The following is a 26,717-nucleotide window of genomic DNA, read 5'->3' on the forward strand; positions in this document are numbered from 1 at the left end:
TGCTGTGCGGAGTTTGCTGTGCTGTCTTGCCGAGGCTGAGCTGGTGGAGAATTTCTGCGGATGCACGCCACAGATGGAGAAATCATGTCCATGTCCCTCGGCCTCAAAAACCGTATTTGCAGAAACGCCCGTGAAGAGGGTAAATACTAAATATTGTGTTTATATCATGTTCATACTATGTATTCTTTTCGTTTCGTATTATAAGTAGCCTTGATTATTTTTCTAGTTAAACTTTTTAAGTTTAATCAAATTTAAAAAATTAGCAATATCTATAATACCAAATTAGTTTCATTAAATATGACATTGAATATATTTTGATAATATGTTCATTTTGTGTTAAAAGATATTATTATATTTTTTCTATTAACTCGGACAAATTTAAAAGGTTTGATTAGAACAAAAATTAAAGCTAATCATAATATTAAGGAACTGTCTATATATACATATACTAGATAATACCCCGCGCGTTGCTGCGGGATATTTTTTTTTGCATGACCTAGAGTTGTAAACTTTTAGTAATAGATATTGACCGAAAGTTGTTTCATATAGTCTAATGTTACATGATAATTAATTTGAAACCCTGATGTTTGTAGCAGTGAATTGTGAAGATGTTCACCTAGAATAATGGAAGTTCTTAATTAATTAGCAGCTTATTTGTTTACTGAATCACATTCACCAGTTTGTTATATTCTTACGTCATGATTGAATGGTTAGCCTGATTAGGTTGCAAGCAACTTCTGAGCTCCAGCCATACGTACAACAAATGAACCTGCCATCTACAGTAAAAAACTCGGTTAGTCGAGCAACAATGTGTAGGCTGCATGTGAAGTTAACGGTGTGTAATTAACAGTGTATATATTTTCAAATATATAAAAAAAAAATACGTACAACACACTTTGAACAATTGATTAAGTAAAATTCTATGGGAACATTTGAAAGGGTCAGTTTTACCTCGTAATGCAGTATTGCACTTTATTGAGTAAACAAATAGCTGAAAATTTTCCCTAGTAAAGCTTATACATTTCTAGACTTTTTTAAACTAAACAAAAACGTGATATTTGCAGGATGAATTCAGAAAGAGAAAAAAACAATCCGTAAAATAGAAGCTACGGAGAACGAATACTAACACACTTAACTGATGGATAGTGAAATACTGAAATACCTGCCCTGTACTGCAGATGACGATCAGTTGCACTTCTATTTTGTGTATTGATCAAATCATGCACTTCATGCAATTACATCCTTTCACTACATCTGAATCACCTGATAATACTATGGTAAGGTAGTGAATCACCTGATGATACTATGGCAAGAAAAATGAGAAACAAAGGAGAAAGATTAGAGCACCTTCGGCAACATCTTCTATTATGAAAAGGAAAACTGGATTCTCAAAAAGGTAAAAACCATGACAGTTAAAGGTAGAAGACCTGGGGATAATAAACTACCTCATCATCAGAGAATAAAGGTGGCCAGTTGGGTAGAAGCTTGCTTTATCACTTCAGTTTAGGGAAAATTAAATCTATGCAATATGGTCATTGGCTGGAAAGAGGACAGATTAATCTGAGTCAGCTGCGGGCCTAATACCAAGATCAAAGATGAATAATGTTAAAAAAACAAGAGAGAGAATAGAAGTATAGCTGCCTACCCGCAGGATAATGGTGGCAGGTGAGAGAATCTTGACCAATTGTTGGCGCCAATACATTGAGCGAGCACATGTTCTTATTGTACAACACATCAATGACTTACTGCGACTCCCTGCAATGTTTGATTCAAAAAATCAACCTAGGACTAATCAGCTGGATTGAACATACGTACTGAATAAAAATCAGTTAAATGGTATAAGGTATTCATCACCGGTTAGCTATTTAAAACAACCATTGAACTTAACTCTGACAAAGAGAATAGGGTAAATTGATCATTCGCTTGGAGACAACTGAATAAATTTCGGAGGAAGGTTTAAGGAAAGCGGTACATACCCTTTTTTTTTTCAGATTGAAGATCTACAGGAGCAGCATAACACATTCAGAAGGAAGGCTGTAGATACCATATCACCAAATAATTTTCTGTACATATCAAATATCCAAAGGGATAAAAATAAAGCTACTTACTACGGTTATCAATGCAGAACATCGTACATGTGGAAACTCAGATGAAGCAGAGTTGGTGGAGGAGAACAGAGAACCTGATTGAAACATTCCCCAGTAATAAGCGAAGGCTAAGGATGAATTCACCATGACGTTATGGGAGCAGTAAATTGATGTCTTTGATGACAACCATGAAGTCTGATCTCGAAGCAGCGGTTTCGTTTCTCATGACATTCCAAAGAGGAGGCGAAAAGGCTGGGAGGCGGCAGGTGGGCTTGAACCAAAGGCAGAGGGAGCGCCAGATAGATGGAGGGACACGACGCACGTGGGAGAGGAAGTGACGGGCACCGCCACCTCAGGTGGTGCGGTGTATGGAACTGGAGGGTTTTCCTCTGGTTAGGGATGGATATCCGTTGAGTTGGGCTATAACATGGGCTTCTTTTGGCCCAATAAAAAACCGGGGAACTCTGGGAGGCTGCTTCATGGCTTCCCTGCCGAATGATTCAGATCGTACGGTTCATAGCAAATGGGGTGACGTGGAAGCACTGGGAAGTAGAGAATTCCTAGGGATGATTTGTATAGGTATATAGGATATGTTGATAGAAAATCCCACCTCCCATTTTTCAAATTTTGGACCGTCGGATATGCTTTTAGATTCGTGCAGAGGTATTAACCCTAACTCTCCTCCCGTTCCCCTCCCCTCGCTCATTCCGTCGCTGCCACTCCCTCCCATCGCGTATTCCACCGTCACCGCCCCACCGTGCATTCCACCGCCACCGCCCCACCGCGTCGCCGCCTACCTCGCCGGCTGGCCGTAGGGCGTAAACGCGCCAGCGAGCCCCCCCCCCGGTCGGCCCCTTCCCCTTCCTCTCCTCTTCTTTCCTCAAGCGAATGGTGGCGCGTTGTCCCCTCGCCGTCGTCTTCCCCATCTCCGGCGGCAGGGCGCCACCACTTGCCGCCTCCTTCTAACACACCCTTCCGCTTTGCCCCCGCCGCCTACACCGACCTACCGCCAGCTTCCGACCCTGCGGCTTCGGTAGCGCCGCCGCTGCCTCACCGCCCGCCAGATCCACCACCCTCCCACGGCCATCCCTCTAAAGCCGGCGAACTCTCCCCTCCCCCTCCCACCCCTCCCACTCCCACCTCAACCCGGGACCCTAACCCGTAAGGTCCTCAACCGGAGTCTAGGGTCTCGTCGGCGCCGGAGAAGAAGAGGAGGTCGCCGGAGTTGGAGGAGAAGGCCTGGAGTACGAATCGCAAAGTTCATCCGGTGGACCAAAATCTGCAAGTTTTTGAGGTAGATTTTCTGTCAACAGATCGTTAGCATTCCCATAATATTAAACGGAGGAAGCACTAAAGTGATGTTGTGTAAAAAGGATGGCGATTAAGATACAATGATATATGGAGTTCATTCTTCACAAGTAGGGACGGCAGTCGGGCATGACAGGCACGGGTAGAGACTACCCATACCCGTGCCCGCGAGGTAATTCATGCCCGCGGGCATACCCGTTACTACATGACGGGCAAGGAACACTACCCATGCCCCGTTGCCCGCGAGCGCCATGTGCCCACGGGCATGCCCGTTTACCCATCACAAACTCACAGTTCAACATTTCAAACACAAATCTCCACAAGCAGAGAGACATTATCACAATTTATAGAAAGGGTAGAGTTGTACCAAGTTCAACAATACAAGCATTACAAGTTCATCAATACTAGATGGTGGCATTTATACTAATTTGACTGAGGGACCACATGTCAGTTGGTTTTCGCGGGTAAACGGGTGAAGCGGGCATGGGTAGTGACTACCCATGCCCGTGCCCGTATGCCCGTTGGGTATAGGTTTTGACCCTACTAAATGGAGAACAAACCCAACTCTATTAGGGTTTTTACCCACGGATAAACGGGTTAAATTGCCATCCCTATTCACAAGGTACCAACTTTGGTGTTTGGGATTATTTTAGAAAAAATGGTGTTTTCAGGGGGCAGAGGCAGAGTGTAGTCACCGCCTCACCGGAAGTCCGGGCTGGTCGACACTGAGAGCCTTTTAATTACTTCCGTTGTTAAAATCATCTTTTGAATGGGTGTGTATGTATGTATTTATAAGAGTGAACATGCACGTGTTACGAGTGTTCGTGTTTCTACTATGCTCTTGTAAAAAAACAGTTTATACTGGGAAGACGACTCACAGTGGCGCAGCTAGGGGGTGCCAAAGGGTGCCAACACCCCCTATGCAAACACTGCCACCACTACACCCCCATGTTTTTACTCTATATTAAGGTTAGCTAAGATAAGTATTTATCTAGTTTATTTTGTGTAGCTTGAAAGTATTATCAGTTGTTTAGTTAGTTAGCAAGTTTAAAATATTAGCAAGAAACATGATCTACAAAATTAGTTTGTGATTTCTCGTCTTTTTCAAAGTAAAATAGATGATACTTATTTGTGAGATTATTCAATATTATTTGTGAGATTATTCAATAGTTTACATTAAAAGAATTTAGTAATAAAGAGTAGTTTCATACTTTCAATGATATTATTAAATAGCTAAAATTCAAGTTTTTCTTAAAAGACTAGTTTACGCATTGCTTGTTATTGATGGTGACTATTTGACCTCCTTTACTATCAATATTAGTTATTCGATCTCATAGTTTATCTTCACCCCACACCCCTCTAATCTCAAATCCTGCTTCGCCCCTGACGACTCATGTGCTTTATTAGTGCGTGGTGCGATTGGAATTGGTACGTTTGCTTTCCTTTTTCAACTCTGGACATTGGCCGTTACAGTACATCCATCGCTTTGCAAAGCGCGTCCCGTGCCTTCAGATCGTTGGCACAGGCCAGGACCAGCCAAAAAGGAGAACTGCATGCCTTTGTTTTCGTTTACCTCCGCCTCCGCGCTGGCGCGCTGCGCTTGTCAACCAGGGCAAAATCTAATATTAGGACATGTACAATGGTCTTTATTAGTTATCACTCTCTATTGATATATAAGTAATTTTAATGATATGGAAGAAAGAGAAAGGAGGAAAGAGAAATATGGTTGTTATGCATGACAACGGCTTAGAGTCGACTCTAGCATTTATTAAAGCAAATTTTGTTACATGGTGGTGAAAGAAGGAAAGAATAGAAAAAAATATATTTTGATACATTAATAATTAGAGAGCATATTGTCTCCAACTATTGTACTCCCTCCGTTTCGAAATGTTTGACACGTTGACTTTTTAGCACATGTTTGACCGTTCGTCCTATTCAAAAACTTTTATGAAATATGTAAAATTATATGCCTACATCAAAATATATTTAACAATGAATCAAATGATAGAAAAAAAATTAATAATTACTTAAATTTTTTGAATAAGACTATCAGGGTTATGGATACCACATACCTAATAGTAGTTGACTAAATTTCGGCAGGATCCCCCACATACGATGTCTTATACGGAAACTGACCTCGAGGGAGTTCCGGATAAGGAAAGAACAACTAGAGTTCTACATGGAAATGACAATGACTACTCGGATTGTATCCATATTGGTTTCCCTAGTTCTACTTGAACAAGGGGACACCTATGGGTATAAATACAAGCCTCCCGAGAGAGGACACGAGAGAATCAACACCCACCATGGAGGATCAACACCTAACACAATCGACATAGAAGCCTACATACGCCAAGACACGCCGCCGGATATCGACTTCAGGGATAAGCACGGCTAGTACCCTACGGTGTCTCCGGATACTGTCAGGAGAGACAAAAGCGCTATCTCTGATCTCGCCGGGCACGGATTTGAGGAGGAAGGCTACCCTGTTGTCGACTACAAGTCAGACCTTCAAACCGCCATGTCGACAACAGTTAGATAGGCTACCCCAAATATTGTACTCGTGTGATTATGGTGAATAAGAGCAACAACCGGCTCCGGCTAACAGGATGTAGGGTTATTACCTGACAATTCAGGGGCCCAAACCTGTATAAAAATCCTCGTCTCCGTCTCGTTTACCTCAGTCTCGCATATATCTTAGCACCAACGGTCTCCATACTATGCAAATACCAGGATTGCGACATCAAACGTCGACAAAGATGAACGGTCAAACCTGTGCTAAAAAGTCAACGGCGTCAAATATTTCGAAACGGAGGGAGTATGATGCTAGTCTCTAAATAGCGTAGAGCTCATACCTGACTCTATTTTTGTACATACCCTTAGCATGTACCGCCTAATCGGTACGCGTAACACACTTGCTATATATTTCCCGCGCCGTGTGGCCCGTCCGTGCCTGCCGCACCTGCAGTCCTGCACACGCATTGGCCGGTCAGGACACCGGGCCGCGGCTCGACGGGATGCGCTCGGTTTCCCCCAAGAAGAGAGCAGCAAATCGCCGGCTTGTGGCATGGTGGCCTTTCGCCTCCGCCGACGTGCGGACCGCGACGCTGAGCGCGGTGAATCCGCGCCCCGCGAATGTAAGGCGCCGGCCCACCACTGCCACCCCGGTGCGTGACGACGGGCTGACGGCCCATGACGGTGCGGAGCCCATCGACCGAGCGGATGCGCACGGATGCAACGCGGCCCAGGCGCACGCTGTTGCGTGCGTGCGTCGTCCCTGCGGTTAGCTCGCTTGCTCCGTGTCCGCGTGTCACGTCACGTGGTGTATCACCCGGTTGCGAGCGTCGTACGCGGACGCGGTGCGTAGTACAATACCAATTCTACTATACTACAAATCTATACGAGTCTATGGAGATCGACGGATTAGGCCGGAATCAATGGCCCGTGCCTGTCAGCCCAAAAGATTCACCTGGCCGTGTAAAGCGCCTGCCACCTGCAGCTCATGCTCCGACGGCTGTCGCAGGGCTCGCCTGACACGTGTTGAGCCGGGCGACAGGTATATTCAGTCCGCTACGTACCTAGCTTTGCTATCGGGTTGGACTCTGCAGGGGTCTGGCACATGCATGATATTCAACCGGGGGCTCACACGATCTCTTAAACCGTTCGTGTAGATTATTAGTCGTCGCCTACTCGCCTGTAGTACTACTCCGAGTATAGATTAATTAATCGAACCGCTGCAACGACACTCGCGCACAACACATGCATTCGCTGAACCGAACGTGTGCGTGGGTGGGGGCGGCCGGGAGGCCCGGGACACCGGACACCCGCGCGCGCGCGCGTGCAGCGAAGAAACGTACGCGAGGCCCGGTCGCATGCACACGCACGGGCGGGCACAAGATACAGGAGCATACCGACGAGCAACCGCTTTGTTGGGTAGTAGCTTCGTCGCCGAGAGCACGTACACAAGCATGCATGCATGTACAGAGGTGGTCCTGTATAGCCTAATTTTGTCTCAGCTCCTTGGACGGAGCCGTGCGACGACCCTGTGACTATCCGATCCTAACCCAGATTATTATAAAAAAAATCATATATATCTAATTAAGCTACGCGCGTAACCGAGGGAGTTAAACGTGTACGTGCACCGATCACAGGTAGGTTAATATACTGTACTTAGTAAAAAATCACTGCGAGGGAGAGACTAACATGTGTGTGTACGTTTTGTTTTTACTTTTCACCGCTGCATGCACGCATGGCGTCCAGTTTGACGGTCAAAGCTTCGGCAGGAAGCGCGGGAACCGAGCGCTCGGACCGGTCCTGGCGCCCAATATTCTACTCGCGCGCCGCGAATACTCTACTGGTGCCGTCGTACTACGCACTACGCCGAGGAGGATCCCATGCACAGTAGCGCCACCACCGCACACGCACGCACGCATATGTGTGTGCACCGCATGGGGAACCGGCCTGCCCGGCTCCCCCCCTCCTCCTCACGTGCACCGTGGAAAACACCAACACCAAGCATCCCTTATTGCAGAGGGCCATGCCTTGCATGTGTCAACCGCTGCATCTGCATGAGGCAAGACAGTGAGTTCAGCAGCCCAGCGTGAGACAATTTATCTGCATGCTGTGCCCAGCAACCGACATTTTCCTCTCTGGGCAGAATCACGGAAGCTAGCCCTGTGTATGTACATTGATCAATGCTAGATTCGCAAGTTGGTAGGTAGAGAGACCTGCTGCATATGGTTATTCCTCTTCTGCGTGTAGAGCTACCCAGCGTAATTGGTAACCAACGAGGAATGTGAAAATAGCGTGGCTGACAAACAAAGCTAGCGCAGAGCACTGTTGGTAAGTCCTGCCAATACACACACACACACACATGGATTTGGATATGACGGCAAGCATGCAATTTGTAGTTCTATACGTGCAGAGATAGACTCATAGAGGCGCAAGTTGTTGGCAGATGGTATGATGATCGAGGTCACCTGTTGTAGCTACTTATATCCCAATGACCAGCCTAGCCATTAGCTAACTATAAACTAGTTGCAAGCGAGATAGCATTATTAACATTCTCCCTGTAATCATGTATATTGCATGGTCCTGGAGCTCTGCACATGCACGGCTACCCGGCCGGGGCATGATATATGAGAGATCGAGGAGAGGACGGGAAGCTGGGGCTGATCAGGCAGGCATGTTCCGTAGAAACGTTCATGGCACTCCTCTCTCTCTCTCTCTCTCTCTCTCTCTCTGCATATGCTGCGTGCGTGTAGGCACTGTTCATTCCTCTCCGTCCCCAGCTGGTGTGTGTGTGCATGCCCGGAAGACAAGGGTGTGTGTCCTTGTAGAGGGCACAGCTTGCAACCCCAGCTCCCCTACTTTATTCGGGGTCACCGTGACCTTTCTTTAGGGTTAACCTTTCTCGCTCTTTGGGGTTAGCTGGGCGTTTCTCGATACGGAGAGAGAGAAGAGAGAGAGAGGAGAGGCCCGAGTGATGCGGGGAAGACAGTGGGTTTGGATCATTTGATTATAGTACCAAGGAATGATCAAGAAAGATAAACAGTGGAGTGAATATAATATGCTCAGAGTGAGATTCACACCAGATTGACACTTTCTGTTCTAGTCTTGCATTTTCAGAATATAGCAAGTAGGTTTTCAAATGTACCTGTACGTGCATATTGGATAGATTTCTTTAAAGAGTTCTATAAGAAACATTGATGCTTTTGCATTAGCCTTGAAGTTTTACGTTTTCACCTATTCGCTTAAGAATTTAATATCTAAAATAAATCACCGCATTTTTTTTGAAAACTATCAAATATAACTGTAGTTTAATTGTAGTATAATTACAATCTAACTATACAATAAATGTATATATTATAACTTAGTTTCATATAACCTGTACATATAAGTTTTATAAAATTTATAATGTAATTACACTATAGTTATAATGTAGTAGCTGTGTAATACAGTTATAGTACAATGCAGTATATTTATATTTGAAAAAAATACCTAACATATTGTGACAATTTTTAGCAATTCACCTTTGCTTAGAGCGACATCGCTCCATGCAATAATGGCAGAAGAACCATCTCCACTCCCTTCAGGGGGACTCTTTTTCTATTATGGGTGGCCATCTAGATAAAAAAAACTTATGAGAGATATATGGTGATTTTCTCTTTCAATTTGTTGAAAGGAGTTGAAGGTTTTTGTTCCACTCCCTTCTTTTGTTATCGTAATATTTAATAAAAACAAAAAAGTATTTTAACCTACATATATGTAAATTAATTGCATATTATGCCTAACTTACCAAATGCCTTAAAGATCCATAGACGAAAACACAATAGTAGCTTACAAACACTCATTGCACATATGTTGAAGTGTCACATCACGCAATCCAAGGGGCATACAAATACACAAGTTAGAGCAAGTTTAATAGTATAGCCAACTCCTAACTCCAAATCATCTATAGCTAATGTAATAGTCAATTTATACAATAGTTGCTTACTATACCATTAATATCTGGTCCTACCTATCATACACACATTACGTCTTGGAGTCTGTGCTACAGCTGGCTATAAATCTGTAGCCCACTGCTCTTCTCTCTCTTTCTTTATCACTTTAAAATATGTTTATAGCTAGCTTATAGCCTGCTATGGTACCTGCTCTTAGCTAGAAAGAGTGCGTGGTTAATTGAGTCAAATTAATTTTGTCTTCTCACGATAAACACCTATAAAAAAGGGGAGTGTCCAGATTTTAGGTGACTGGAAATTTTAAATAGGTATTAATAGTTGTATTAATGGCTTATGGTATGTTAATTTGTACTCCCTCCATCTACTTTTGATAGTCATATTTCATCTTGGCACACAGACCAAGGATAAGTAATTCTACTTATTATCATCCATTTAAACATGTTACTCCCTCCATCTACTTTTGATAGTCATATTTCATCTTGACACACAGACCAAGAATAAGTAATTCTACATTTAAACATGATACTAGTCATTCCTCGTAAATAAGCAATTCATTAATATTTACATTTCTCGATGCCCATGTAGCCAATCTTGTGTAGAAGAATGAAGAGACATGCATTAAATACGAGAAAGTTATTAAGATGATAGATTGTTGAATTGAAATATGCCTATCAAAAATAAATTTTTCAGATTTGAAAATATGACTATCAAAAGTAGATGGAAGGAGTACTAGTTATTCCTCGTAAACAAGCGATTCATTAATATTTACATTTCTCGATATCAATGTAGCCAATCTTGTGTGGAAGAACGGAGAGTCACGCATTAAATACGAGAAAGTCATTAAGATGATAGGTTGTTGGATTGAAATATGCCTATCAAAAATAAATTTTTCAGATTTAGAAATATGACTATCAAAAGTAGATGGAGGGAGTAATATGCTAATTTAAGCCACTTATTTATGCATGGTGATATGTTCTAAACTCTTAGGGGATGTCATCACTGGTTCACCTGCACAGTTAAAAATGCAACACAGATATTTTACCAAAAATCCTGATTTTTTTTCTAACATCTCTGTGCATTAAGATTCAAAACATTATACCATATCTTAAAAAAAAATCAACTCCATATTTGTGAAGGGAAAAAAGAAGATAATTAAATTGTGAATTCACGACCTTCTATTTCCCATCTTGTGTGGATCGAGTTCAAACACTACAATACTTTAGCATTCCAACTACCAAATGTGATCCCATCATCTCATCTTCCAAGATCATGTTCACACACACCGCCGGATCGGAGCGGAAGGTAAGGTGGGCGGCCGGTTTGCATGCATGCATGCAATTGCTAAAACCAGAAGTCGATGGACGCTGCAAAAGCACAGTCAATCAGGCGGCTGGGCATGCAGGGTCGTCATACCAGTCCAATCCAGCGATTCACCTCGAAAGCACCATAATTATAGATCAGCGGGCAGGCCTAGGCGCGCGCCCTTGGCTAGCCTTGTGCCCTATTATCGGTGGTGCCCGCCGCGCTGCAATGGCTGGTTGGAACTCGGAAGCAGTGGAGAGAGAACGAGAGAGATGGGCCATGGGCGCGAGACGAACGACGATGCGCACGCGCGCGCGCGCGCGTCCGGCGGCACGACATGTCAGAGAAGAGAGAGGCGGGTTGGACTGATTTTTTTCTGCACAGGTGTGCGTGCGCGGCGGTTTGACCGGCGTTGTTGAGGCAGCGAGCGTTTCGTCTCTCTCTCTATGCTCTCGGTTTTTTTTTTCTTCTTTTCTCCGGCGCGAGCGGGAATCTTTCGCTGGATTCGTCGCCGTTGGACGGGACGAACCGTCCGCGCGCGCTAGGACCCGAGCGTGAATCCATCCACGCGTGCGCGTGCACGTACATACGTCGTATATACATACATAGTAGTGTGGCGATCTTAACTTGCTTGCTTGCGCGCTATCGGATCCAAGCTCTGATCGAGTAAGGTCTAAGATAGATTGATTAAGATCCAAGGATATGTCGTCCCTGATCGATCTCGTTCTTGTTAAGCTTATTTATTCGGCTAGCTAGCTCTTTCCCGCCACTGCTTGCATTGGTATATATGTTTGGATTGATCGAGCTCCTCGATCTACATGTCATGCATGTCGTCTTTTGTTTGGGTTCAGATTCATACTAATTAAAAGGAGAACTTGATCCATGCTATATAGTACTATATGACAATAATTCAACAAAACAATTGTCATATCCCGTATGGTTTATGAATGCCTGAACTTTTCTTGATTTGGTAGGAGTTAAATTGCTCTCCATATGTATTAACTGACGGTAAACAACTGCTAGCTCCATCCGTTCTCAAATGTGAACATTTCTAAAAATTTTTTGCCCCCTTCAGCTTCAGAATCCTGACGAAACAAAAGAAACATAACTACTCGCTAGCTACCAGCACAACGTCTAAGACTAGTCTTCTGCTATACTCTGTTCTTAACTTATAAATACAGGCCTCCTAGAACATTTCCCCTCCTCTCAGGTGGCCAGGATATTTTTTTTCTTGGCCTCTCTCTCCTGCCATCTTCACATTGACCCAAAATGTAGTGCATCCCCTGGAAAAGCTATACCTCCTCCCTATCAGCTTCCAACTTAGTACATCCCTCCTCTCATCCTCACCAATGTTTTCACTGCTGCTCTGATCATCAGCAAGAAAACCAATCCCACTGTTCTATCAGCTTCTTCTCCCCCTGAGATGGCTTCTGCAAACAACTGGCTGGGCTTCTCGCTCTCCGGCCAAGAGAATCCGCAGCCTCACCAGGATAACTCGCCTCCGGCAGCCATCGACATCTCCGGCGCCGGCGACTTCTATGGCCTGCCGACGTCGCAGCCGACGGCGGCCGACGCGCACCTCGGCGTGGCGGGGCATCATCACAACGCCTCGTATGGCATCATGGAGGCCTTCAATAGGGGAGCTCAAGAGGCACAAGGTATGCATGCACGCGTGTGTCTCTCGTTTTCTAGTAGTACATGGAGTGATGGGTGTTTGATCTTGATATTTGATGTGAACGCAGATTGGAACATGAGGGGGCTGGACTACAACGGCGGCGCCTCGGAGCTGTCGATGCTCGTCGGCTCCAGCGGCGGCAAGAGGGCAGCGGCGGTGGAGGAGACCGAGCCGAAGCTGGAGGACTTCCTCGGCGGCAACTCGTTCGTCTCCGAGCAAGATCATCACGCGGCGGGGGGCTTCCTCTTCTCCGGCGTCCCGATGGCCAGCAGCACCAACAGCAACAGCGGGAGCAACACTATGGAGCTCTCCATGATCAAGACCTGGCTCCGGAACAACGGCCAGGTGCCCGCCGGCCACCAGCCGCAGCAGCAGCAGCCGGCGGCCGCGGCCGCCGCCGCGCAGCAGCAGGCGCACGAGGCGGCGGAGATGAGCACCGACGCGAGCGCGAGCAGCTTCGGGTGCTCCTCCGACGCGATGGGGAGGAGTAACAACGGCGGCGCGGTCTCGGCGGCGGCCGGCGGGACGAGCTCGCAGAGCCTGGCGCTCTCGATGAGCACGGGCTCGCACTCGCACCTGCCTATCGTCGTCGCCGGCGGCGGGAACGCCAACGGCGGAGCGGCCGAGAGCACATCGTCGGAGAACAAGCGGGCCAGCGGCGCCATGGATTCGCCGGGCGGTGGCGCGATAGAGGCCGTGCCGAGGAAGTCCATCGACACGTTCGGGCAAAGGACCTCGATATATCGAGGTGTAACAAGGTTAGAACAATATTGGTTTGTCTATGCTACTATGGCTAGCTACATGCCTACATACTGATCGATGATGGATTGCTGATTCCTTTCAAATGGAAGGTACCGTTAGTTAGAAAATTAATTATCTCCTTTTTGAGTCGAGGCGCGATCGATCTATCGAGAACATAAACTATCATCAGATCTATGGTTCTATACTAGATAGCTAGCTAACTGCAATCGAATGTAGATAAATAATAATGCAATCGCTCGATCGAGACAGTGGCTATATATGCTACTTTGAGTTAGTATATAGTTTATGTGATCCTTTGGAAAGGTAATTGGGTATAGGCTATATATGTAGAAAGTTCATTGATCTAAGAAAAGGAGGACAATGAAATTAGATGTTGATGATACGGAATTAGTATGGAGTTAGACTAACTTCGTTAACAAGCTAAATATACGATTGGGAAGTAAATAATTTTGTTCACAAGAAATAGGAGCCACACTAGTATTGGTAATTGTTGATAGATACGATATTATTAATTCTGGTATTGCCCATATTCTAACCAATTGAAAAAAGATCAAAAACATGCTAATACTTTTGCTTATTAATTTTTCTCACTAATGTTCTATTGCACACATATGCGCTTAGATCGAACATGCAAGGATGTCAACCAATGTTTATATTTTTTTTTCAGACGTGATTTTGAATCTTAATAGCATGCATATGAGCTTTAGTAAATTACCTGCTCTTGAAATTGTTGGTTTCAGGCATAGATGGACAGGGCGATATGAGGCTCATCTCTGGGATAATAGCTGTAGAAGAGAAGGGCAGAGTCGCAAGGGTAGGCAAGGTAATGCAAAATGATTATATATCATCTCTTTTCTCCCTCCAGCATAACACTACGTATGTTTATATGTACACTTAATTTACAGTACTAATTAAGCATACTTTCAATTCGTCTGTTCCCCATCGCCTAATGACTCGATCCGGAATGACACCGTTATGCTCCGCAATGCGCAGTTTATCTTGGTATGCATGCAAACGCCTTCAGTTTTTTTTTCATTGTATTTAACTATATTAGTGACTGCACAATCATTATACTTGTATCACGACTACTCAGGTGGCTATGACAAGGAGGATAAAGCAGCGAGAGCTTATGATTTGGCAGCTCTGAAGTATTGGGGCACAACAACAACAACAAATTTCCCAGTAAGAAATTAAACATATAAGTTTGTCGTTTTAGTTTTCTAGCTAGCTTGTTAATAGATCATAGTTTTCTACACACCACTTATAATACAGTATATAAAAATTAAATTGTGCACTTGTTGATTGCATTATCCCTTTTTTATTGTAAAATTTCACTGCAGATAAGTAACTATGAAAAAGAGCTAGATGAAATGAAACATATGACCAGGCAGGAGTATATTGCATACCTAAGAAGGTAACTGATGTTTCACCATATGGAATTATCACTCCCAGAATATCACACTAGCACACTGAGATATGATTTCATTAATTAAATATGCAGGAATAGCAGTGGATTTTCTCGTGGTGCATCGAAATATCGTGGTGTAACCAGGTAATTAATTGATTTATGTTTTCTTCCTAGCTAGTAGTATACTAAAAAGCACGCAATGTACTAGATGTGCTTGTTGTCCTTATTTATATGTATTATGAACTACTAATCTCTAAGCTATGTCAACATATATGTACACGGCTCATGTTAACTGTATATGCTTAAATTTTGTAGTGATATTTTGGTGTTCCAATGTTGTAATATAGATTAACATATAATTTTTGAGCAGGCACCATCAGCATGGGAGATGGCAAGCAAGGATAGGGAGGGTTGCAGGAAACAAGGACCTCTACTTAGGCACCTTCAGTAAGCTGCTACACTGATCTTAGACCTGTCTCATCTAAACTTAATCGCTCTCCTAATGAAGATCCTTAAAACTAATCAATGACTAGTCATAGTGTTATATCCCCAAGATCTAAGTCATCGACCCGTACTAATTTAGTCCTTTTTTCTTGAAATCTTCGTACGTCTCGTAGAACTGAAGATTAGATATTCTATATGTTGCCCTATGGCGCATAAAATAGTAGTACTCCCAGTTAGCGCATTAACTATGTCCGAAATGTACCTTTCAAAGTTTTTGTCTCAAAGTTGTCTGAGAAAACCGGGGCATGGAGTCAAGGGCCAAGTAGAAAACCCTAGCCCCTTTGAATTTTAATCACATAGCTCTTGCTTAATTTGCTTTGCACCGTCCATGCGTGCATGCATGCATGCAATATGGAACATGTTGCACACATGCGTTTGGGAAACAAAAACCCTAATCATATGCATCTGATGATATAATCGTTGCAAATTCTGTCGTACGTATAGGCACCGAGGAGGAGGCGGCGGAGGCGTACGACATCGCGGCGATCAAGTTCCGGGGGCTCAACGCCGTCACCAACTTCGACATGAGCCGCTACGACGTCAAGAGCATCCTGGAGAGCAGCACGCTGCCGGTGGGCGGCGCCGCGAGGCGGCTGAAGGAGGCGGCGGACCACGCGGAGGCGGCCGGCGCCACCATCTGGCGCGCCGCCGACATGGACGGCGCCGGCGTCATCTCCGGCCTGGCCGACGTCGGGATGGGCGCCTACGCCGCCTCGTACCACCACCACCACCACCACCACGGCTGGCCGACCATCGCGTTCCAGCAGCCGCCGCCGCTCGCCGTGCACTACCCGTACGGCCAGGCGCCGGCGGCGCCGTCGCGCGGGTGGTGCAAGCCCGAGCAGGACGCCGCCGTCGCCGCCGCCGCGCACAGCCTGCAGGACCTCCAGCAGCTGCACCTCGGCAGCGCCGCCGCTGCCGCCCACAACTTCTTCCAGGCGTCGTCGAGCTCGACGGTCTACAACGGCGGCGGCGGCGGGTACCAGGGCCTCGGTGGCAACGCCTTCTTGATGCCGGCGAGCACCGTCGTGGCCGACCAGGGGCACAGCAGCACGGCCACCAACCAAGGAAGCACCTGCAGCTACGGCAACGAGGAGCAGGCCGGGAAGCTCATCGGGTACGACGCCATGGCGATGGCGAGCGGCGCCGCCGGCGGCGGGTACCAGCTGTCGCAGGGCTCGGCGTCGACGGTGAGCATCGCGAGGGCGAACGGCGGCTACTCGGCCAACTGGAGCTCGCCTTTCAATGGCGCCATGGGATGATCGATGAATTAAGAGGGCAGGAGCTAGTATAGCTAGTTAGGGGATCGATCGATTAATTAAGCTAGCTAGATCGATCAAGTCAAGTTTAGGTTAGACGAATCTTGATCACGGTTGTGTTGCAACTCGTTTGGTCGTTGATCAGGTTTTGCTTGACTGGGTGTGAGTGACACACGCAAAGGTGCTGCCTTCTGGAAGCTGGGTAATGGCAGGTAAGGGTATAAGCTAGTAAAGTTTGTGTTGTAACCTCTAAGTTAATATCCTTGCTTGCTGTTAGTTTTGGGTATAGTTTCAGAAGGATCATGCCAATCCTCAGAGGAGATACACACTAATTAATCTCGTGCAATGACAATAACTTCATCATAATATCTTGGCGCTCATACTTTATTTAGTTGTCTTAACTCTTATCATTATTGCTCTATATAGTTCTTAGATCAATTGACATTTAGACAATCACTAGTATTTATCTATATCTATAAAAATTGGGCAATAGTCCTACCTCCCACGTGTTAAAAAGAATGGTAATTTAACCATCCTTAGAAATGTATTGGAAAGTATAGAAGTACATTTTCTAGTATGAAACTCAATACCTCCAAATACTTGATACTTTGAGTTACTAAAATTTTTAGTATAAATTTAGTAGCTTAAGTTGTTTTCTTAAGAATTGTAAAATTTCTTTAACCTGGAAGTTTGGTTAGTAAGTGTGTGGATTAATATATAGGTTGTAACTAATGTATATACCGCTATCTAAAATAACAGTGATAATATTTTTTAATAATATGTATAATTAAAGTTTGGATAATTATAATATCAATAACACTAACATGTGCAATGCACGGGCTAGCTTGGTTTGTAATTATAGTATATATTATTGTTATCGATAAAACTCCTGACAATAGAAACTTGTATACATGTGTCATGTTTGTGTGTTCTCGAGGGAATGCCAGTCAGACAAGGTACGATTTTTACACAGGTTTAAGCCCTTCTTAGAGTAATAATTCTACGTCCTATCGGTTTGGGGAGGTTGCTTTATTTATATATGGAGAAAATGGGGTGTATGTGTCTATCATAAGCCTATCTACTAATCCCGTAGAGGGTTTTGATGAATGGTGGTATGATGTATGTATGAAAGTTGGACTCCGCTGGCTCTCGATGGATCATCGCCTCCGCCTCACAGCCTTACTTCCCTCCTCCCTCCACATCACGGCGGGCCGATGGATCAAGCAACTCTCTCATAGACTCCGTCGCCACGTTGTGTGCCCCAAAATCGCTCAGCCTCTATCATGCATCTTTGTCTGCTAGGTTTCTCGAGCGCCACAATGGTTGCTTAGGAAGGATGGATGTTGGTGGTGGTGGTCGATTCGATGGGCCACAGAGGAGGGGTCTGAGAGCTGAACCCATTCGATGACATGGATGTCAGCGATGAGCTCATTGGAATGCTGCTTGATCGACCACGTCATCATGCTTGTTGACACCGTTGGCAATGGCGGAATGATGCGCGGATCTGGAGGAAGAGGGAAGGGAGAGAGGATGAGGCGACCTCGCCGCCGTCCCTCTCTTCTCCACCGTTACCGAGTTGGGCGGTTTTATGCGACCTCGCGGCCGTCTCCGATGTCCGCTGCCCTGTTCCCGGTTGTCCTTGAGCCGCCCCCAACCCCACTCCACCTCCCTGCTGCCATGGTTGCGATGGCAGCCGCCACCACCACATCGCATCTCCTAGCCATCCCCAAGTCATTCCTACCCGCTGTGCGCCGTTCCTTGCCAGAACACTTGATGCATCGAACTCCAGAGGAATGAGGGGGAGAGATGGAGAGAAAGAGGAGAGGTGGGGGGGGGGGAGAGGGAGGTGAGTAGAGTGTAGATGACATGTGGGGCTCACTTTTATTTTTGCCAAATAAGCGCTTAGTCAGCACGAGTGTGGAGATTATGGATACCCCATACCTACATGGCATGTGTATCCGACTGGGTATGGGGTGCCATGTATAGATAGAATATCTTTAAAGGGACTCAGGTTGAATATTAAACTTGTATGTCAAGGAAATATCCAGGGTCCTAGTCGGTTACGATTGTATTTTATCTGTAACTACCTATTCCATTAGGGATATGGTCTGTACTTTGTAATACGGACTCCTTCCCCTATATAAGGAGGGGTCCGGGTGCCTCTAGGGGCACGATTTTTCTCCCAGATCATACGATCAATAACACACTCGGCGGATCAATCCCCGGACAGGAGTAGGGTATTACTTCTTAAATAAGAAGGCCTGAACCTGTATAAAACTCCTTGTCTCCTAACCCATCTACTTTTCCAGCTTGATAGCCACCCCCTTTTAGTATTGCCGAAATCTTGTTTCGACAACGAGTGGATCGAGTCAACTTGCCACGTTAGTGAAACCAGCCATATATACTGCCGAAGTACCTACTTTAACTCGGTTTTATAAGTTAGAGGTTAAGATTTCTGGTATTGTAATTTAGGAATGTGTTTGAAACTCGATCTCAAATGAGGGATCTAAAGTGAACTTACTACCAAAATTCATCGTAATTAGGATGCTGGGCCCTAATAGGTGAACCGGGCCCAATGCCATATCGGTCCCTACTCGGTTCATAGTCAATCTCCCCGTCTCCTCGTCCTCGACTCCCCGTGTCCGAGCGAGTCCGCCCGCCGCCCGACCTTATCTCCATCCTGCGAGCAGCGGCGCCGGCGTCGGCGTGGGCGTCCCCCCTGCTGCTTCCGCCGCATCCTCGCTCTCGCCGGTGAGAATCCACACGCTCTGTTACCCGCACCCTCTTTCTCATCTCTCTCCACCCAGACTTCTTCTCGAATTCGCGTTGAACCCTAGCTTCTTTTATTAGATCTGGATGCTTTTCCCTTTTGCGTTAACCTTAAGTACTAATAGCAGACAGTTTGTTCCCCGTTAAATTGGGGTTGAAATGATCATCCATACCCCATCTCAGGCCCGTCCCTGGGGAATGCTCAGCTGAATTCAATGGCTCAAGTTACTGCGACCGCGAATGCTCGGGTGTTCGGTTTTCCTGCCGCGAGCCGCCATGGTGGCCCTGTAGGATCGCGTGCTGGACCGGCGTTTCTGAATCTGCGTGCTCCTGCACTTCGGCATGACAGAAAAAATCAGCCTTTGAGAGGTACTGATTTTCTTGCATATGTGTAATTTTGCATTGGATGACAATATAAGCTCGTTACTGCCCATACATGACGAACTTGTTCGATATAAACCTGAAGGACTAATATAAGTTTCAGCTTCTGCTGGAGTACACTAATCAGTGGAGAAAAACTGAAAATTGTTCTGCATACAGGGGTGAAATCCTGTATGATGGTCTTTCAGGCAAATGATTGTTCTGAGAAGTTATATTTTTATTGGGATACAAGTTTACAATTACCATAGTTACAGTCAACACAATCTTGATGTTTGTAGACTTGTTACGCTATCTTAAAACGGTGCATCAATTGTGATTAAGTTACCTATCAGTGTTTAAAGGATTTTTTTTTTGTGAAGAAGGTGTATGAATTTAGATTTATAACATGTTATTTATTTGTTTCAGTTGGTGCTGCTTTGTTCTCTCCATCATTCACAAAGTATGATCCTATCAAAGGCATCAAACCATTGCTGTCAGTTGACAAGTTACGTCGTAGAACTCAAGTTGGCTGTCGAGCATCTTTATCATCATTCAGTTTCCCTGAGCTGGAGACCAAACCTAGATGGTGGTGGAGGACCTTAGCGTGTGTCCCCTATCTTCTGCCACTGCACAACATGTGGTCCTTTGCAGATGCTGTGTACCAGCTTCATCCATACTTGCAGCAGTTTGGGTTGTTCTATGCATTCATTGACACAATGGCATTAGTCCCAGGATGGCTCTTTCTGATGATCTTCATGACCGTCTACTTCTTTGTGGTGAGGCGGAAGTGGTTGCCACACTTCTTGCGGTATCACGTCATATTGGCTATTCTCCTTGATACTGGTTCTCAAGCTCTGGCGACCATGTGCAACTGGAATCCAAGCATTGTTTATCAGGGTAAACCAATGGTGTTTTTCTGGATGACGATTGCCTTCATTCAGATATCCACAGTTCTTGAGTGCATGAGGTGTGCTCTGGCAGGCATGTACCCCAGCGTTCCGTTTGTATCTCAAACGGCGTTCATCCACTCTGATATGAGTATGTTCAGGTAGTTGGTTAGTGCAATATGCATCTTTTGAATATAAGAAGCATTAAGGGATTTTTGTACGAGAGATTTGAAAACTGCTGAGACAGTAAAATGTCGGGAATTATGAGATACAAGAGGAGGGGATGAAATCATTTGCAGTGTTGGCACTTAGCAGCGCAAGTAACTGCATTATTTCTAATATTCGTGGCCTGGAGAGTTACTTGATATATTGTTTAGGTTGTGTTTTGTTTGATTTTGAATAGGATGACCATTTTGAAGCCTGTGAGTTCAGTTTCATAGTCCTGGAATTTTCTTTTTTTATTTTTATCCTTGGAGGCGCCCTTGAAATTCTCTTAAAACCTCTTCAATGTTGCTGTGTTGTGTTGTTGACATATTGACCTGCTAATAACGTGGTATGAGGTTTGATGTCTGCAATTACTTGGATGCAGTCCATAGCAGCATAAGGCTATGAGTATGAGGTCATGAGGTGGAATGGGCTTACTGGAGCCGGTATACATGAAAATGACCACGAAAATGCTTAGTGTTGGATGTCTGCCGTAACATGAAAAATCGGACACTTACATCCCTGTCTACCACACATCCGTACACACTGTATGATTTTCAAAATATTTTTTTTCTGAACTACTTATCCATTCTTCGCACCATTATATTTGTTATAATTTAATCTTTACAACAAGATATCACATTACATTCCGATCAAAGAAAAACAAATGTTTCAATCCGTTAAATTTAATGTTTCAGACGTGATAGGAATATGTTTCAACATGTGTCTTCATTGTGTTTCATAAAAAAAAAATTAAATGTTACAATAACTGAAATTTTGTGTTTTACTACGTATAACTCAATGTTTCGTTAATGACCGAAAAAGTGTGGGACACTCGTGTCCCTACTCTCTCTCTCTCCTGCCATTCTATTGGCTCTCGCACCATGCATGCATGTGTTAGTGACCTTAAAAATATTTTTTCTTGTGAACTACTTATCCGATGAATGATTCGATCACGCCATTGAATTCCTTATAATTAAATCTTTACAACAAGATATCACATGATTATATTCTAATGAAAAAAAAAACATATGTTTCAAACAATACAAGCTTATTGTTTCATACGCGATAGCAATATGTTTCACCATGTGTTCTCATTGTGTTTCACAAAATTTCTAAATGTTTCATAGGCTAATTTTTCTGTTTCACTATATATAACTTAATGTTGCACCAACGGTTAACTGAAACATTTTACTGTCAGATTTTTCCGATCGGTAGCTCTCCCCAGATGACCAGTGTTGCTCAGCCACTTCTCCACCGACTCCACGTGCCATAACAATATACATTGATACTGCCAGGCTAAGCTGGAAAGCCAAATTTCCTCGAAGATTGAAGGGGTGCAGCAAACCTCATAATTTAAAGAAAGGGTTTCTCTGAGGTCTGATTGACCCTACTTCATCTTAATTGTTATTTGAACAAAAAGATCACAATAAACTTCTAATAAAAGTTCTGTTTTAGTCGAAGTGGAGATAGCATTTCTCTTCCACATATCTACGGAGTTTTGCAAAATCCGAAGACCTCAGAGATAGATAGAGGTAGGAATTTCTTTTCAACAGATATCAAAGTGAAGACCGATCGATTTTATATACGCAGTTAGTAAACGGAACATCACAGCTGAAATTATCTTTCCATCATATATGCAGTTACTCAATGGAATATTACAAATTAAATTATCGTCGCGCTTAGTTCCTGCCATATTCTGTTGTCTGCTATGAATTTCAGTTGTACAGAAACATCTTTAAACTTACCAGGAAAAAAAAAAGAATAAATCAGATCGTGGTCCTCTCAATGCTCGCTAAGCAATGGAGCTGTAAAAATAGCGAAACAACTTTGTTTCAGACCTTCTGATCAAGCTCTGATTGTGATGACTTCTGAGTTTTCTCGCTGGGCACCGAGTAAACCTGCCGCTCTTTGCCTCCCGGTTTTGACGAAGCATTCCCGTACCAAATCATGCCAATCACAGCAAGGATCATGCCAAGGACTACGTGAAAATTAAGGCCCTCTTTTCCAAACAAAAGAAAACCCAAGGTCAACACAAGAATCGTCTTCATATGGCCTAGAACTTGAAATGAGACAGCTGTGAATCTTCCAATGCATATGAACTGGCTTAGATTGGTCCCAACAGCAATTGTGCACGACAATACAATGAAGAACTGGAAATTAAGTGAGTGAAGAAGAAAGCATTAGTCCCAGTTTGCTCATGTAAAGAACATGTAAAAGTCAAGGGAACATCAGGTCTGCACTGCTATGATAAAAAACCATACATGTCATGCTCATTCCATAAAATTTTATTCATAGATAGAAGAAAACTAGGTATCTCTTAATCTCCATGAAGTATATATAAGAAGCAAAATTGCTATTGTGCAACAAAGAACTATTCATATACTTCTGTATATTTGAAGGAGGGACCATACTGTAAAAACACATTTCAAGTTTCAACTGGAATGTGCAAGGTAGCTTACTAACTATAGCAGTTAGGTGGTTGATCCATTATAGAGAGGAAATGAACATGCACAAAAGGGATTGAAAAGAATCACTGCCAGTACTCTACTAATAACGCTTGGATAATACAATGTTCAAAAAATTTTCTTTAAAACTGCTGTAAACTTATATCAAAACAGAACTTAAAATATTCCTTTCCAGCCTAAATCGTAATTCATGGACCAAATCCAGGAGATAAATCTGGTGGTTACAGGATATGGTAAACTCTTCATGATCATCAGTATCTAACTCAAAACAGATTCATCTACAGCTATGTACAGTTTATAATGCCGAAATAGCTGCATAGAGCCAAATGGAGCCAAATGGGACTGTAATGCAACAAGTTCATAAGAGAATAAGCAGAGAACTGATTCAAAACAAGAATCACATACCGTAACTATTGTTGTGTAATTGAAAGTATCAACTCTTCTATTGGTCAGCCAGAAGTCCACAAAAGGCCCCAGTATTAACAGGGATGCTGCCTGAGCCGGAGCAGTATGACCCAATAGATTGAATGAGCCAAGCGAGTACTTCTTTTGAAGGTGATGAACGTACTGCAGCATGAAAGAAAAATAACTGGAATAAAACAAGTGCTAATTATCCAAAACCTCACCATTAAAAGTGAAAACAGCAGCGAGGGACAAAATTTCTGTTAGCAGATAAATGAGTAAGACTAAATATTTGCAACTCTTTTAGATACAAGTTACTACTGAACATTTCCTTTGAACATGAGTAATCAGTACAGCAGTTAGAAGCAAGCAAATATCGACAGAAATCCAGATTACAGAATGAGATAAATCAGACTGAATTCACACGAACAGTTTGGAAAATATGTAAATGTAATGTACCATATGCGACGTAATTTGAACTGAAACTGCTAATTCAGAAGCCAAGGTATTTAAAGAGGAGTCAAACAGAGAAGTTATCACTAGGGCATGGAATGCGTCGAAATGTGCGCAATGAAATACTCACATGCTGCTGTAGTGCTGTGCTCCATACTGCAATTACAGCTGCTAGCAGCCCTTTTGAATTCACACTAACATCAGTCACAGTACATACAGCAACTCCTACTAAAACAAGCACTATACTGAGTTTTGTATTCCTTGAGTAACGGACTTTGTCAAACAGGATTTCCAGAATGCACAAGACTGGAATAATACACAACTTGGCAATCTGAAGAGGCATGAGACGAAAATTAGTATGTGCACTCCATTCTAACATTGAATATAGAAGGATTTAAAATTACTCTTCCCACCTGATAGAATCCAACAGAGTTCCACATCAAACTAACATTCATCCCAACAATTGACAAGTTTGCAAAAAAGACGAATTTAACGAGTTCTGGCAATGGTAAATAGGATGGCTGAATATGTCCCAACCATTTCATTACTAATGTCATCAAGGTTGTGGTTGCAAAATGCAGTCCAGTCAATGTTGTAGCTGTACAAACACACAATGGAACACATCATTAGTACAAAAAATCTGACTGGTTTGCTGCACAACGATAGTTCAGTTTAGTCCAACTATCCATAAGACATGCGGATAAGGCATTCTTGACAATTCATCCACGAGTGAGGAATTATAGCATGTCTTACCAAAACTAAAACCATGTGTGGCCATTAATGCCTTGTTGACCATGATGATACCAACTGATGTCACAACGTTGAACATCCATGCTCCAGCATCTAGCACTGCTTTTCTCTCTGCTTTGCTTGCTGGTGCCATACTTTCTTATCATGTAGAGTACAATTCGATCTGAAGCATCAGAAACTACTAGTTCAATACAAGTTGCAGTCAATTAGTTTAGATATAAATAAGAGGTGCATCAGCAAGCTACTACCAAAATAAATCAGAGCTCCAAATCTAATTTTGGTACGGTAGATAATTCTAGAAGCACAGGTACTCAGCAAGTACAAATCAGCAAACATAAGTAGAATTCTTAATAACTAAACAAACAATCCAAGCATCAGAAAACATGTACTACACAAGTTGAACACATGGGCACATGTCACACCAGTACAAATCAGAATCAACAATTATCTGCAACAGTTCATATTCTTCCACCAGATCTACCGCTTTGAATAAACATACAATGGCACTGCCATAACTAGGACAGTCGCAGTAGTCTCTACTCGACGTGAAACCCCAACCACCTTGCCCTGCACACTCTCACTCCCAGTTAAGAACCGAGTGGAACAACCCCAGCGGAGAGAACGCCCCCCCTCAGAAATCCGATGCCGGAGATCAGCGCAGTACACGGAACTCGGATGCCGCGGAGGCAGCGGATGCGTGGATGGAATGGAAGGAATCCTCCCCATCGGCGGAGGAGGGGAGGAGAGGAGAGGAGAGGAGACGGGAGAGAGCTATGGTTTCGATACCTCCTCTTCTCCGCAGCGGGCCGCGTCGGGCGATGGAATGGACGGGCCCCTTCTCTTCCTCCTCCTCCTCCCGTCTCATCTTCTCAGTCCTCACGCGCCATCACGCGTACGCGCAGAGGGAGAGAAAAGTCGGGTCGCGTCGCATCGCGCGTGGCCGCAAGCGCGAGTGCGTGCGCACCGAGCCACCGAGGTGTTGTGGTGGTGGCCTGGTGCGGTGGTGGGCAGCGGCGGCGCCCATGCGGCTCGGCTCGACTTGGGCTTCCGCCGTGGGATGGGATCCCAACCGAATTGGGCCCACGGTGAAACTAGGTGACTAGCCCAACTCAAATCCAGCCACCCAGGCATCCCCGAACGCTGCTTATGCTGCTGCAGCCGCGGCCACCCGCCGGGGATTTTTTTTCATTTTTAAATGTTTTTCTTTTAATATTTACAGAAATAATTTATTGGCGCAAAAAATTACAAAAATAAACCCTGCCGCGCTAGTGGAGGGCGGTAAGCTGACGTGGCAGACGGCGGCTCGACGGCGCCGCTGTCTGCGAAAATTGCATTTAGCCCCGGGGCTAAATGCAATTCTCGCAGCCCTAAAGAGCATTTGGCTGGTACTTTTTGGGCCCCTTGCCGCCCTACTAGTGGGCGGCAAGGGACCCAGATGTAAAAAGTACCAGCCAAAAAGTATTAGGCTCGGGTTGGCTTTTTTTGCATGCGAGCCTCATAGGGCGGCAAGGGTTTTCGTGCAAAAAAACCCTCCCTCTCCCGTCTGCCGTCACCGCTTGTCCCTCCCCCGTTTGCCACGTTAGCTTGCCGCCCTAGTGGAGAGCGGCATGGTCTATTTTTGTAATTTTTTACGCCAATGGATTATTTCTATAAATATT

At 44.4% G+C, this 26,717-nt stretch overlaps 3 protein-coding genes across 4 annotated transcripts; 2 read left to right on the forward strand and 1 right to left on the reverse strand.

Moving 5' to 3' along the window:
* The first annotated feature begins 12,378 nt into the window (after nt 1–12,378).
* Nucleotides 12,379–17,135, forward strand: LOC127763652 (AP2-like ethylene-responsive transcription factor PLT2). The gene is made up of 9 exons (XM_052288416.1): nt 12,379–12,816; nt 12,901–13,591; nt 14,336–14,418; nt 14,589–14,597; nt 14,689–14,777; nt 14,936–15,009; nt 15,097–15,147; nt 15,374–15,450; nt 15,952–17,135. Exons 1-9 carry the CDS (start codon nt 12,582–12,584, stop codon nt 16,767–16,769), a joined length of 2,127 nt encoding a protein of 708 aa, XP_052144376.1. The 5' UTR covers nt 12,379–12,581; the 3' UTR covers nt 16,770–17,135.
* Nucleotides 17,136–19,375: 2,240 nt separating this feature from the next.
* Nucleotides 19,376–21,293, forward strand: LOC127761293 (protein TIC 20-I, chloroplastic-like). Its single transcript, XM_052285565.1, has 3 exons — nt 19,376–19,517; nt 19,719–19,904; nt 20,322–21,293. Exons 2-3 carry the CDS (start codon nt 19,751–19,753, stop codon nt 20,945–20,947), a joined length of 780 nt encoding a protein of 259 aa, XP_052141525.1. The 5' UTR covers nt 19,376–19,517; nt 19,719–19,750; the 3' UTR covers nt 20,948–21,293.
* Nucleotides 21,294–22,585: 1,292 nt separating this feature from the next.
* LOC127764420 (UDP-rhamnose/UDP-galactose transporter 6-like) lies at nt 22,586–25,954 on the reverse strand. 2 transcript variants are annotated; one of them, XM_052289300.1, is made up of 6 exons: nt 25,846–25,954; nt 25,063–25,222; nt 24,723–24,907; nt 24,440–24,640; nt 23,860–24,021; nt 22,586–23,139 (listed from the first exon to the last, which is right to left on the reverse strand). In XM_052289300.1, exons 2-6 carry the CDS (start codon nt 25,190–25,192, stop codon nt 22,822–22,824), a joined length of 996 nt encoding a protein of 331 aa, XP_052145260.1. In that variant the 5' UTR covers nt 25,193–25,222; nt 25,846–25,954; the 3' UTR covers nt 22,586–22,821. The 2 variants fall into 2 exon arrangements, with proteins under 2 accessions (XP_052145260.1, XP_052145261.1); XM_052289301.1 differs by having other exon boundaries at nt 25,621–25,909.
* Nucleotides 25,955–26,717: the final 763 nt, after the last annotated feature.

This window comes from Oryza glaberrima, chromosome 2 (assembly GCF_000147395.1).
Source record: "Oryza glaberrima chromosome 2, OglaRS2, whole genome shotgun sequence".
Classification (NCBI taxonomy): domain Eukaryota; kingdom Viridiplantae; phylum Streptophyta; class Magnoliopsida; order Poales; family Poaceae; genus Oryza; species Oryza glaberrima.

Bases quoted from the DNA above. Each gene is read 5' to 3' on its own strand.
- LOC127763652 (XM_052288416.1), top strand. From the start codon at position 12,582: ATGGCTTCTGCAAACAACTGGCTGGGCTTCTCGCTCTCCGGCCAAGAG. The intron at 12,817-12,900 runs GTATGCATGCAC...ATGTGAACGCAG, and splicing joins GGGAGCTCAAGAGGCACAAG to ATTGGAACATGAGGGGGCTG. The intron at 14,778-14,935 runs GTAAGAAATTAA...ATTTCACTGCAG, and splicing joins CAACAACAACAAATTTCCCA to ATAAGTAACTATGAAAAAGA.
- LOC127761293 (XM_052285565.1), top strand. From the start codon at position 19,751: ATGGCTCAAGTTACTGCGACCGCGAATGCTCGGGTGTTCGGTTTTCCT. The intron at 19,905-20,321 runs GTACTGATTTTC...TATTTGTTTCAG, and splicing joins AAAAAATCAGCCTTTGAGAG to TTGGTGCTGCTTTGTTCTCT.
- LOC127764420 (XM_052289300.1), bottom strand. From the start codon at position 25,192: ATGGCACCAGCAAGCAAAGCAGAGAGAAAAGCAGTGCTAGATGCTGGA. The intron at 24,908-25,062 runs GTAAGACATGCT...GTGTTTGTACAG, and splicing joins CACACATGGTTTTAGTTTTG to CTACAACATTGACTGGACTG. The intron at 24,022-24,439 runs GTGAGTATTTCA...TTCATGCTGCAG, and splicing joins GCACAGCACTACAGCAGCAT to TACGTTCATCACCTTCAAAA.